The sequence below is a fragment of the Acomys minous genome (genome assembly GCF_964271855.1).
Source record: "Acomys minous genome assembly, chromosome: 14".
Classification (NCBI taxonomy): domain Eukaryota; kingdom Metazoa; phylum Chordata; class Mammalia; order Rodentia; family Muridae; genus Acomys; species Acomys minous.
Window position 1 is genome coordinate 107576354 of NC_140496.1, and position 14462 is coordinate 107590815.

The 14462-nt window shown below is 42.8% G+C and overlaps 1 protein-coding gene across 1 annotated transcript; it reads left to right on the forward strand.

Annotated features, from left to right (window-relative positions):
• Positions 1-3314: 3314 nt before the first annotated feature.
• ASB17 (ankyrin repeat and SOCS box containing 17) lies at positions 3315-14190 on the forward strand. Its single transcript, XM_084755492.1, has 3 exons — positions 3315-3845; positions 11496-11775; positions 13924-14190. The coding sequence occupies exons 1-3, from the start codon at positions 3445-3447 to the stop codon at positions 14128-14130; spliced, it is 888 nt and encodes a 295-aa protein (XP_084611618.1). The 5' UTR covers positions 3315-3444; the 3' UTR covers positions 14131-14190.
• Positions 14191-14462: the final 272 nt, after the last annotated feature.

The window sequence follows — 14462 nt, forward strand, 5'->3', positions numbered from 1 at the left end:
CTCAAGGTCCTTCCATTCTTGTCTGGAGAGAAGCAGTGCCTGGACCAGGCAGCAGGACATGGGCTGCAGGCCACCTACCCACCAGCTGCAGGCCACCTACCCACCAGCAGCAGGCCACCTACCCACCAGGTGCTGAACGATAAAAGCATTTAAAGCTAGGATATTGGTTTTGGATTTTTCAGTTCCCCACTGTTAGGGAGAAAAATAAACATAGCAGGGTATTGTGGGTTTGTTTAAATAGAGCATGAATCATTAATTCAAGCAGAATGTTCAACAAGTACTGAATTGTAAATAAAGAGTTGTTCAAGCTCCCAGGCAGGCAGAGCCAGAGGAACCTGAACTTAATTTCACTTTAGGATTAAAATGGATCGCTGAGAGTTCAAGGCCAGCCTGGTCTACAAAATGAGTCTAGGACAGTTAAAGCTACACAGAGAAACCCTGTCTTGAAAAACAAAAACAAAACAAAACAGACAAAACAATAAAAACAAAAAAGAGCGTGGGCTAATAAGAATGCCCAGTAAGATTTCTGGCAAGTAAGTCCATATGACGAATTTAAGAATTTTCTGACATTTCAAAATAAATAACTAGATATAAAATATAATGGAAATGTTCCATTCCAAATATAAAGAAACAACATAAAACACATCAAAGTTGATGATGAAAATGTAGGGCTGGAGAGATGGTTCAACAGGTAAGAGCATTGTCTGCACAGTAGGAGGGCTGGAGGCCAGATCCAAGAGACAGGGGCATCACTGGGGCCCAGGGAGTGACTATGCCTCAAAGGAGTAGGCTCAGAGCGATAGGCAGAGACACTTGCCCTCTTCTGGCCTCTGCATGTATGTACACACACAAATAAAAAGTAAAGCCCTTTAAAGAAGAAAGAACTCCTAACTGGCAGATATGCAAGGGGTACTTAAACAAATGAATGCCCACTGTCCGTTTCTAGATGGACAAGCTCAACAGCATCTTTTAAACTGGGGCGTCAGTTCCTAATCAGGTTTCTGATGAATGTGAAGAACTTCACCACAACATAAAAGCAATGCCAGAGGAAGCCACAGGACCATGGCTTAACACAAGATTGCGAAACTTTGCAGAAATAAACCAAACTATCAATTAATCCATCCATGGATTTTCCTGTCTCTCAGAAGTCAATGCCGCACTAAGACTTGTAAGTGGTAATTCCAATAGCCCCATGGGTTTGTCCCCTGAGATGTTCTCTTTGTTTACGTGCGCATGTGTGTTTGTGTACATCACTGTGTGCATGTGTGTGTTTGTGTACATCACTGTGTGCATGTGTGTGTACATCACTGTGTGCATGTATGTGTGTGTGTGTACATCACTGTGTGCATGTGTGTGTGTGTGTGTGTGTGTACATCACTGTGTGCATGTGTGTGTGTGTGCATCACTGTGTACATGTGGTCAGAGGACAACTTGCAGAAACCAATTCTCTCCTTCTACCATATGGATTTTGGGTATCAAACGCAAATTGCCAGCCTTGGCAGCACAACCTTTACTCACTGGGCTGCCTCACCAGCTCTATGAGCTATCTATTTACTGTATAATATGCTTCATTTAAGATACGGAAATAGAGTATGGTGTCAGCAAAATGAGAGACTAGGAGGCCCCGGGTCTTTGTCCTTCCACGGAGACAGCAAGTTACCAATGCGTAGACAAATCCTGGTCTCTGAACTGCACAAGCCAGTGTTATCCGCTTAAGCTATATGTCCAGCCTACATTTGGGTTTTTAAAAGGTTAAAAATTTTCATCCATGTCCTTATATTATCTAAGTAATTGTAAGTATTTCTAATGTTCTTAATATCAAATCACCTGTATTTAAGTATAATGTTAATGCTATAAATTCTATGGTCTGCCTTCCCTGCCGTAAATGACCAACCTGGCGGTTAGGTGTGATGTCAAGGAAACTCACATGTAACGTTTTGAGATAAGGGGCTGCAGAGATGACTCTCTGGGTAAGAATACTGGCTGCTGTTCCAGAAGACCTGATCTCGGTTCCCAAAACCACATGGTGACTCACAACCATCTAATTCTAGTCCCAGGGGATCTAAACCTCCTTTCTGGCCTCCAAGGGCACCAGGCACACATGTGGCACACAGACACATGTAGGAAAAACACAAAATAAGCAGTATTTTGTTTGTTTGTTCTGTTGTTGTTTGGAGGGTTTCTCTGTGTCGCCTTGATTGTCCTGGACTCACTTTTGTAGACCAAGCTGGCCTCGAACTCACAGAGATCCGCCTGCCTCTCTCTCCCAAGTTCTGGGATGAAAGGCCACCATTGCCTGGCCAATAAACCGTTTTTTTAAATTGAGTTTCAGTTAAGTTCAGAAATCCTATTACAAATGTGAGTTGACACTATGAAGAGGGACAAGTCTGACCAACTTGTCTTTGGTTCTTTGGAAATTTAAGTTCTAAGGGAGCTCCAGTTGAGTGCTTCCTAAGGTTTGTCAATTCGTAAACAAGAATAAAAAATTCAGCTTCAAAAAAGTCACTTTGTCAAGTATCTTGAGATATTTTTAAAAAAATATTTGTTAGCCAGGCAGTGGTGGCATATGCCTTTAATCCCAGTACTCAGGAGGCAGAGGCAAGCAGAGCTCTGAGTTCGAGGCCAGCCTGGTCTACAAAGTGAGTACAGGACAGCCAAGGCTACACAGAGAAACCCTGTCTTGAAATTTAAAAATTAAATTAAAAAATAAAAATATTTATATTTTTATTTATCTGTATATGTGGAAGGGTATGTGCAGGTGTGGGTCTTGGGTCTCTTGGAGCTGGAGTTACAGGTGGTTATCAGTCACCTGCTGTGAGTGCTGGGGCCTGAACCTGGGGCCTCTGGGACGGCAGCCCCAAGTCGATGTTGCGGCCTGAAAGATTCTATCAGAGCCTCACAGAGCTACTTAAGGTTCACAGCACTAGTTAATATCATTATGTAGTGTGATGTATACCAGGTGCTTCTCACACCTCAGAGACACACACCACAGACTGAGCAGAATTCTTAGGAAGTTAAACTTATTCCCCCTTCGCTCTCTCGCACACCGCTGTGTCCTTCAGGTGTCTCTGATGTCTTATTTTGTTTTTCAAGACAAGGTTTCTCTTTGTAGCCTTGGCTGTCCTGGACTCACTTTGTAGACCAGGCTGGCCTTGAACTCATGGAGATCCGCCTGCCTTTGCCTCCCAAGTGCTGGGATTAATGGCGTGCGCCACCACCATCCGGCTTAGGTGTCTCTGGTGTCACCAACCACACAACTGCCTCAATTTTCTGACCCGGGCTGATGACAGTTTTGCAAGCATTGTGATGTCACCCAGGACTGCCTTTCTTCTGGCTAGTCTGAAGGGGTCTGCGTGTGGTGTAGAGCCTACCACTGTATCCAAATATGTAACTGAAGAATCACAGTATGACTGCCCGTGGTTTTCTTTCTACCCTTAAGAAGCAATGAATAACCCTTCTAAATTATGCCGTAAGACTTCTTTTCCAAGAGGCAATATATTCTGCAATCTCGTTGACAAGATAGTTAAGAGGCCCTCTTTGCAGTTTCTGGGTCAGTGGGGCTACCACTGCTATGAACCCAGGATCTACAGAACACTCGCAAAAATTCTGAGGTATGTTGACTTGGATGGCTTTGACATACTCCTCACTGACTATATTGCATTTGTGGAAAAGTCAGGACACCGTTTTGAACTCAATTTCAACCTCGAATTTACTGAAATATGCGTGAATACCATTCTGTATTGGGTTTTTGCCAGAAAAGGTAATCCTGATTTTGTGGAACTGCTTCTCAGGAAGACGAAGGACTATGTCCCAGACCGCAGCTGCAGCCTGGCGCTGATATGGAGGTAATCCCCGCGCTGCGTCCACAGTGTGTCTGGAGAGAGCACAGTGCACTGTATCATTTTCTTAGATCAGCTTTTGGTGGGGACGTGTCACCCACTTTGTTATAGACCCTGGTTTTACCTTGATAATAGTATGTACTATCAAGCCATAGTGGTTATACTCAGACAAGAGGATGCTAGCAGATGTATTAAAAATCCTTTAAAAAGAAACAGACCTTGGCTTATGACATACTGTGGCCACGTCTTCTGGTGCGATTGAGATTGCATACATCGGGCACATAATTTTTATTCCCCTAAGAACAACTCAGAACATACCCATCACCTCATAGTGCCCAGTCAACACCGAGCCCACTAGGTCTGTGTCAGGTGTTAATACATTTGATTTTGAGTCTTCCACAACTGAGCTAAATGAAAACCATACTCCCCACAGGCAAAGTTTTTACAGCCCAAACCTGTCCATCTTTCTGAAAAGTTCAGGAAAGTAAAAGCTCCAGGTGACTTTCTTTTAGCTCCAGAGCTTGATCTAATGTCAATGAACTCTCTGGCTTCAGGTTAGCCCAATTAGAACAGTTGTGCACTGCACCTTCATCAGCATAACATTTCTCCATCACGTTCTGTGTGCACAGAGACAGGAGCAGGTGTTCAGCGAAACCTGAGACCCAAATCAGAGACTAGGCAGGGAGGGGTCTGCCTGGAGTAGCCATCTTCGTGGCTGTACCACTTGGCTCCTGAGAGCCCATAGGACTGTTTCCTGAGCCTCACTCCAGCACATGAATGGGTAGCTGGGGTCTAGAAATACTAAATTGGGCTTTTTATTTTGTTTTTGTTTTTGTTTTTGTTTTTGTCTGAGACAGTGTTTCTCTGTGTAGCCCTGGCTGTCCTAGACTCACTTTGTAGACCAGGCTGGCCTCGAACTCACAGTGACCCACCTGCCTCTGCTTCCCGAGAGCTGGGATTAAAGGTGTGCGCCACCACGGCTGGCCTAAATAGGACATTTTGTCATGTTATATGTTGCCTTAATGTAGTTACACTTTCTACTAACTTCGCCTAAAGCCCAACGGAATCCTTGGCCAGGCCAGCAGACAAAAAAAGTGAGATAAAATAAAAGGGGTGAAGGATAAGCATGCGCAAGTCAGGGGAGTTTTTAACGGAAAATGAAACAGTAGATTGTGGCTGATAGGACCGTTCCCATACCTTGCCCATGGGGCTGTATACTTTTTCTCAGATATTTACCTGGTCCCGTGACTTGAACTAGTACATGCATGCCTCTGACATCCAGATCTTTAAACCAACCTTGACCTCTCCTGCTGCTGCTATCTAAAGCTGCCAAATGGAACAAAACAGAATACCATGACAACAGCATGTGTCAATTGTTGTTTTTGTTTTTTGGGCACAGGGTGTAGCCCTGGCTGTCCTGGACTCACTTTGTAGAACAGGTTGGCCTCAAACCCACAGAGATCTGTCTGCCTCTGCCTCCTGGAGTGCTGGTATTACAGGCATGCTCCCCTCCAATGTGTCGACTTTTAAAAGCTAGTATACAAGCTGATGGTCTCACTATGACACGTTCATGAATTGGTGTCACTGTGCCTTATCTACACTCACCCCCTCCCCAGCTACCTCCTGCGCCTTCTCCTATCGTGTCTCCTAGTAGTGCCCCTTCTGCATTCACGCCACGTTGTTATTGTTATGTGTGTCTGTACATATAGGATTCGATCTAAATTGTTTATGAAAAAAGCATGTAATATTTTGTCTTCCTCCCATTACTGTTCAAAAATATATGTACACACATGTATGTATGTATGTATGTATGTATGTATGTATGTATGTATATTTGAGTCTAGATTCCAAAAGAGGAGAAAACATGGCATTTGGCTTTCAGAGTGCGGCTTATTTCACTTAATGATCTCCATCTCCATCTCCATCTCATGTATTTACGAGGCAGTTATACCATCAAGCTCTAGAATTCTGCATCACACTGATGGGCTATTATTTAGATTGCCTCAATGGCTCTGCTATAAACCTACCAAGTATGACAATATACCTACTAAATTTGGTTTTTGACATAACAGTTTGGGCTGCCCATAAAGTATTTAGAGAGAGAGATGTGCAGCAAGTGGCTAGACGTATAGTGCCACCTTTGATGCTTTTATTTCTACATCTAATGTCATGGCATCTGTTGGTTCTGTCTACCTGCAAGCAGCAGCAGACTACTGCCTGCAGTATTGCCCTGTCCTAAGCTTACTGTCATCTTTCCTTCTGTTGTGCAGCCAACACAGGGCAGGCCGTGCTGCTCCTACAACCCACTCTCCATTTGGAGCCAAAAGACTTCCTCACACGCACCACGCCACACTTCACAACTCGGCTCCCCACCTCCCCAGGCCACAGTTTTACCCTTTGATCCACATCCAGCATTGCAGGCATTTACACAGTGACACGCCTAAGTGAGTGTGTCTCCTAGTCATTGTGCAGATGTAACCTTTCATCACACCCTGTCCTGGCGCTCCTGCATCTCCTGCCACGCCTGGACTGCTCCTCCTGTGCCGCTTTATCTTTTCTGCATGATTTGTGACCTTTGGATGTTATACTATGCTGTGCTGCTCTTGACTTAACGTTAAGAAAGATAGCAAGGGTTTTACTTTGCTCACCAATATAAGTACCTAAAACAGTGGCTGTTCTTAGTGCATATTCAGTATTTGTTGAAATAAATGAAGAGTAGTTGCAAATATAATTATAGATGAAATAAAAATAAATAAAATTGAAATAAATCAAAATTGGCTAATGTGGCCTGCACACCTCACTAGACACCAACGGCTGAGGAACAGCTGGAACGCTGGAGAGAAGGCGGAGACTGGTCTGACCAGGAAACCAAAGCCTCAGGAAAGTGTTAACACCAGAGATCACATTGTTATGAAAAAGAAATGTGTATTCAGGTTGTCAGCCAGAGAAGAATGTGGGGAATTAGAACTGTGTGTCCACACAGCAAAGCCATCCTCTCTGTGTGTCCAGAAGCATGCCTCGCTCCACAAGCATGTGTGACAAGCCTTCAGACACAGAGGGCTCAGCCATTAACCTCACGTTTAAGAACCAGTGCTCAGCTTGCTTGCCTCACTCCATCCACACTGTTACAATCAACTGTCAGGATGGATTAAGTAAATTGTGGTTTACAGTTCCATATTCTTTAAAACCAAGGATTAATCACACATTATGTGGATACAGATTAGGTGTTTAAATCTCATTTTAAACCTAGTTGAGTTTTAGTCATATCTTCAATGATTTCAATATTCCTTCAATATCTCCTAGGGTTAATGTAAACTGTAATATATCTGAATCTACTAAGTCTTAGCAGTGACCACTTGCGTATTTTGAAGAGAAAAAAAAATGAAAAAATGCTAAGCAAGTTTTTAAAAATAAAATGATAAAAGCATAAGAGTTGAAGGTACAAAGGACCTCATGAGAAGGTTCAGGGTGACCAAGGAGCTCGTCATAAGACTCTCCTAAGATGAGCTGTACTTATCTCAGGATTGAAATGGGAGGAGAGAACACACAAAAGGCAAAGATGAAAAGAATGATCCTGGAATCAAAGTAGTAATAAAAAATAATACAAAAAAAAAAAGAAAGAAAGAAAAACAAAAAGAAAGAAAGAAAAATGAAAAGACAAAGTAGCTGGAGTCCAATCTTTGGTATATATTGGAAATACTTGTGAAAAAGTTGAGATTTCCAGGAAAATACTGATTTCAGGAGAGAAAGAGGATCAGAGGTGAATCTATATCTATATCTATATATCTATATGTACATCTATCTATCTATCTATCTATCTATCTATCTATTTATAAATGAATTTTTATCCACCTGTTTCAGTTGTTGTCTCAGATGCTTACTGCCTCATGGTTAGATCTGCTAACCTAGGCCTAGTTCTGGAAGCTTCTAGCCTCTGTACAGTCTAACCTGGGCCTAGAATGTTTTCAGCCTCTGAGACTTACTGCTTAATAAGCTCACCCTTTCTTGTCTTACTGAGCTCTGGGCTGGCTGGTTCAACTCAGCTGTTCTGGCTCAAACTCCTCTCCCAGCTGACTTATTCAATCTGGCTTCTCTCTCAGCCAATGAATTACTCTGCTTGGCCTCAAACTAACTCCGTCAATTCTGGCTCCTTCTCATTCTCCGGCTTGTTCTGTCTTCACCTGTGTCTACCTTGTTCCCTCATTCAGCCTCTCTCTGTAAACCTCTTCCGGTAAAGCTGCCTCACCTCTCTTCCTTCTCTGTGCTGCTCCCTTAAGTAGCTTCCCTTTCCCTTGTTCTTCTGAGAGTTGGGCGTATCCTATTCTGTCAAATCTTTCTCTGATTCGCCACTTTTTCTGCCACTCAATTAGACATCTATTTCAAACATCAATGCTTCCTTCTACAAAATAACTTTATCTTCATTGTTTGGGATTAAAGGGGTGTACTACCACACCTGGACCTAAGCTTTTCTTTACCTGATACTTGCTCTATACCAGGCTGGGCTTGAACTTGGGTCTGTTTGTCTCTGTCTCCTGGATTTGTATTCCATGTTTGTATTCCAGCCGGATCACACAGACCTAGAAGGTCTTTGGATGTGATCTCTTGCCAGAGCAGCCATGTTCTAAATTATAATTTCTCTACAACAGACACACGCACATACGCACGCACACACATGCACGTATACACACGCACGTATACACACACACACACACACACACACACACACACTAGCAGAATGAAGACAGGGCCACATCCTGATGTCTAAACAGTACATAAAACTACAGCATACTGACCCTTTAACTGGCAAAGCTCTGGCATTTCAGAGTTCTGTGGAGCTTTAGAGTCAAATTAGGCTGGTGATTTTCCAACTGTACTTTCTAGAGTTCTTGACTAGGGGGCCAGTAAGGGAGAAGGGGGCTCTGGGACCCCAAAATCCACATTTACTAGGGATGTTTGCATCCTTTAGTGTCTAGCACAACGATACTCCAATTCCAGCAGATGCTGTACCTAAACACTCCATGATTTCCATTGGAAAAGCAACAAGAATCTTCCAAGCCTTAGTTCTTAAGTATCTGATAGGACGTGACTATTCCAGGGACAGCTCCCTCCTCAGAGGCCATCCTGTGTTACAGTTCCTGTGTGGTGTACTCAACAGTTGGCAAGAATTGCATCCTTCATCATTATCCCTACTCTTCAGTGCACTGGAGACATGTGAACCACTTGATGAAGGAAGGGGAAGCCATATGCAAATGATGAGCTCTGAGTCAGAGCCGTCACCCCGCCACCAGCTGCTTAGGCTGAGGTGCCGAGCTGCAGGGGCCAGTCACTTAGAGCATCATTCCATGCTGGCGCCATCCCATCCAGGCATCTGCTAAAACTTTGTGTACCTGCGTGTGTGCAGGGTGCACGTATGCACGGTATAGGTGTGGAAGTCAGAGGGCAGCTTGTGGGAGTAGGTTTTCTCCTTCCACACCTTGGGTTTCGGGGATCAGACTCAGGACTCCAGACTTGGTGCCTTTCCCCAGTGGGCCATTTCATTGGTCTCTATTAGTTACTTTCCTGATGCTGTTCCAAGTCATAACCAAGGCAAATTATAGAAGACAGAGTATATTTGGGCTGACAGTTCCAGAGGGTTAAGAGTCAATAAGCAAGCCGCAGGCATGGCAGCTGGAAGCTGCGAGCTCACATCTTGAGTTACAAGCATGAAGCAGGGAGGTTTTAAGTGTCCCCATGACGTATTCCTCCAGTATCTGAGGAGCAGATGCTCAAATGCATGAGCCCGTGGAGGACGTGCAGTCCCAAAGGGCTACTTTACTTGCTCGGCATAGTTGTCTGAAACCAATATTGATATTCTGTACAATATTGGTACAGTTTGATTAGGTTATTCAAGATAATTTGAAGGGCAAACTTTATTAATAAATTCCTCTTTGCTTAATCTCAAAAGTCATGTTAATTGGCAAAATTAAGGATTTGTTTTGTTTAGAGACTATCATGTTTTTTTCTACATGTATAGTAGTATCTAATTCAGTAGGGAACATTAAAGTCTATTAAGTGAAGGCATTTCAAGTGTTATACACCATTTCATTTCAGTCATAAGAGCTGAAATACTGACATCTAGTCACCATGTGATACTCCAAGATACAGACTTAAATGTGTATGGGTGTTTTCCCCAGCTGAGCTCGGCACCTCAGCCTAAGCAGCAGGTTGTCTTTACACCACATCTATACCTGGAGGAAGAAGAGGTCATTAGATCCCCTGTAACTGATGTACAGACAGCTGTGGTCTGCCACATGTGTGCTGGCAACAAATCCAGGCCTCTCAAAGAGCAGCAAGTGTTCTTAACTGCTGGGCCATTGGTCCAGCTCCACTTGCTTTAAAAAAAAAAAATGCAGCCCAGGCTAACTAGAAATTCTAAAACTTAAAAAAAAAAGAAGTGTGTGTGTGTCTGCCTGCGTGCCTGCATGTGTGTGTGTGTGTGTGTGTGTGCGCGCGCGCGTGCGTACACGGATGTACACCAGAAGGCAAACAGGAATGTCCACTTCTCTGAGACAGGGTCTCCACTGAACACACAGCTCACTAAGCAGGCTAGCTAGCTGGCCAAGGGCTGAGCCGTAGAAACCCTCCTGTCCCCCTATCTCCTCCCCAGCACTTTCTGTCAGATCTCTACTTTTTTTTTTAAACATCAGTTCTAAGGACTGAACTTACGCCCTCATGTGTGCATGGCGAGCACTCCACTGGCTGAACTTCCTCTCTGGGTCTAAACTTTACTCCTGACAGAGGAAAACAAAATTCTATCCTGATGCTCTCAGATATGTCTAACCATAATTTACATTTCTATGTTATTAAATGGAAATTTAATTTATTTTATTAAAAATGAAAAAATAGAACTAGGGTGTTATACTTGTTTTTCTTCTAATCGCCAGTCTTCATTCAAACTTATGTTTAATATATGATCAAGAACAAAAGGCTATCAACACAATCAATACTTCTATTGATAAAATAAACTGCTCTGGAGAGATGGCACTGCAGTTAAATGCACCACCTGCCCTCCCTTTGTCAGGCAGCTCATGGCCTCTGGTCACTCCAGTGTTAGAGGATCTGATGCCCTCTCCTGGCTTCCTCAGGCATCCACACATGGCATAAGTTCACAGAGACATGGACACACACAAGTAAAAATATTTTTTAAATCTTTAAAAAAATGATATAAAACTGTTTTCCTTTCATTTCCATTTTATATGTCTAGATCTTGGTGAGGTTTCTACCCACCAGTGTGGGAGACAGCACAGTGAGAGCGGCTGTGCCCAAGAGGGAGAGCTCTGCATGTGCTGGAAGCCTGCACCTGTTCTCACACATGTGGAGGGGCTTCAGCGCTTGCTGGGAGGTTTCTTTCCTCCTTCAGTTTGGTCAAATTCCTCTTAAGACGTTACATGTAAATGTTTGTTAGTTACACGGTGCTCAGACATGAACAGTCAATGTTATAGATACATGCCCGTTTACACATAAACATTCATTACATGGTGCTTGCATGTGAACAGTTATAGATACATGCCCACTTAAACATAAATGTTTGTTAGTTACATGGTGCTCACATGTGAACCGCCAATTGAGTTCAGACAGAGTGCTTATGACACAGCTTAATCTGCCTTTGGCTTGCAGAACCTTCACACCTGTGTACTGCCCCAGCCCACTGAGTGGCATCACACCTCTACTCTATGTGGCTCAGACAAGACAGTCAAATATCTTACAAATCCTCCTGCAGTATGGAATCCTAGAGAGAGAGAAGAATCCTATCAACATTGTTCTGACAATACTGCTCTACCCGTCAAGAGTGAGGATCATGGTAGATCATGAGTTGATTGACATTCAAGAAGATGCCAAGACATGTTTAATGCTGTGTTCCAGAGTGCTTTCTACGATCTCAGTCAGGGAGATAGAGGTAAGCAGAGCATCGCCCTAGGCGGAGGTAGACAGAGCACTGATCTTTCAGGGGGAGGTAGACAGAGCACTGCTCTTTCGGGGGTAGGTAAACAGCATTGCTCTTTGCCAGGGATACGCAGAGGGTTGCTCTTGGGGGTGCAATACAATATCAGTAAGTGTAAGACATAATCGTGACAGCAAAAGTGAAGATGTTCTTAATTTATGCATTATTTCCAGTGGTGAATTAATCGCTGTGCATGTGCTCAGTAATTAAAAATGAAGAAAAATCCAAATTAGCTAAAATTAGCCTGTCAAATATTGATTTTGTTACTATGAACTTCAAAAGTTAAATTAAAACTTTATTTTAGTGTTAAATAGATGCAAATTGTTATATTTCAATAACAAACTGTGTGTTAAAATTTCTATCTTATAAGAACAAAATAAGTTAAATCTTAACAGCTCTTTTTGCCAGCAGAATATTTCAAAATGACAGCTCCATTTCTCCCCACAAATACAATCATACACCAAGAAATAGATTTTTCCATTCAAGATCCCAAAGCAATTTTAAGCATTATAGAAATATAAAGACATAAAATATTTATTCAACTGAATATATACCTCAGAAATATAGAGACCTCCTAAATAAGGTTTTGGGACTAGACCAAGTTAGAGAAGAAAGTCACCCATATATCAACCATAAATTGAGAATGTTCATTCTTCAAAATGGACAGAAAATTGCAGCATGACGTTGTATCATGCCCATCAACAGCAAGAAGTTAATCTGTGTAAAGAGAAGTCAGTCCTATAAACTTAACCAGCCACCTTAACAAAGAACCAATGGTTCCTTTAATGTTTGGAAGTGTAACTTCAGAAACAGACTCATAAGAGGCATAACCTGGCTGGTTTTTAAATCCCTTGATAATAAATACTAATGTGTGGGCCAGTTGGGTAGCAAACAAATTGTTCTGATTATAATTGGCATCCCATTTTTTAAAAGAGAACACACTTAAGCTGTTTCTAAGGCCCTCGTTTTGTCTTACATCTTTGTTGTGTAGGAACTGCCCTGTCTGGTTATTGCAGAACACGTGAATTTTAGACTAAAGTCCCCCAAGTAAAACTATAACAAAGTACCAGGATAGACTTGATCAGAGTCGCCTGGGAGGCAGAGTTTATCCGTGGCCTGCAAACAGTGACCATCCACAGCTACAGTGGAGTCGTGCGTCTCAGAAGGTGCAGACCGGGCTCGCTGTGAGAAGCTGCTGATCCCAGTCCTTCCATCCCCTCCTCACATGGCACACATACCCAAGTGTGTGCAGATGGCTCTACATGCCCTTGTAAGCATAGACTCTATCCACTTTGCATAGCTAGTATTTATCCCAAGCACACACCACAGTTGAATAGACATTACATTCTTCAGTCAATCATTGGGTAAATAATGAACATATGCATATCTAATATAGCTGGATAAGTGCCAAGCGGCCTGGACAGTGAAGGTTTGTTTGTTTCCTTAGTTCTTTTTAGTGGTCTGTGCGCCATGGAGGTTCCACTGTGCTCACAGGACAATTTTGTAGAGGTAGTTCTCTCTTTCCACCGTTATGTGAGTCCCTAGGGAAATCTCTCTTAATGCAGCAATATCCTTTCCTTAGCATTTAGTCTCTGGAACAGAATCTTTAAATAGATGTCTTCCTAAGACCTTAAGAAGACTTCTTTTATTCGGGCATGCCTCCACTGAGGTCCTCCAATTCTTCATGGGTTGGGCCCAACTGGGGAGCATGTACGATTTACATCACCTGTTTCCAACTCAGACTTTCTCTGAATGAGGACCCGAGCACTGGGCTCTTGAGCTTTCCAGGTAATTCTTGCATGTGGCAGTGCTGACAGCGACTCTTAAAGAGAGGACACAATAGTAGTATGATCCATCCGAAATGAATAATGTCCCTGGTCATAGTTCAAACTTTTCTTAGTGCCTTTCCATATACTACTATTTTATCATTGGGGAACTAAAATTGGGATAAAATGCCTATAAGGTAAAAGGCTTAGATAAAGTTTATAAGGGTGACATAAATTCGGGATCTCCTTTATGAATTTAAATAAAATAAAAATAAAAGTGCCAAATCCTTCAGACCATTCCAGTGGTTAAAAAATAACAGATTTCTCTTTTCTCCAGACACAGCTGAGCTTAGGAAGGCGTCCAATTATTCAAAATTGGTTGGACTACATCCCTCCAACAAGATACAAAGAGCCATGTGAACTTGTCCACCTTTGCAGAATCACCATCAGGAGTCAACTGCTGGCCAACAATATGCTCCCAAATGGAATATTTTCACTTCTAATTCCTGCGCGTCTACAAAACTTCCTGAATTTAGAAAGCTAACATGCATCTGCATGCTGCTCTTTAGGATGATAGCGCTGCACAATGTAGAAGTTAATAAACTATTAACTTCGCACAAGTCTGCTGCACAGACACTCTGTTAGGAGATGCGTCTTCATGGCTAGAGGGATTCCCCAGTGGTTAAGAGCACTACTTGCTGTTACAAAAGACCTGGGGTCCAGGTCCCAGCACCCACATGGACATCCAGAACTGCATCCCAATTCCAGGGATCTGAGCCTACTTCCGAGCCCTGTGTGCATCAGGCATGCGTGTGGTATACAGATATTCACTCAGACAAGTAAGTCCTAAAATGTTTTAAAGAAAGTTATATTTTC

Coding starts and splice junctions, on each gene's coding strand:
- ASB17 (XM_084755492.1), top strand. CDS start 3,445: ATGAATAACCCTTCTAAATTATGCCGTAAGACTTCTTTTCCAAGAGGC. Junction 3,846..11,495: donor AGCCTGGCGCTGATATGGAG/GTAATCCCCGCG, acceptor TTTGGCTTGCAG/AACCTTCACACCTGTGTACT. Junction 11,776..13,923: donor TCTCAGTCAGGGAGATAGAG/GTAAGCAGAGCA, acceptor TCTTTTCTCCAG/ACACAGCTGAGCTTAGGAAG.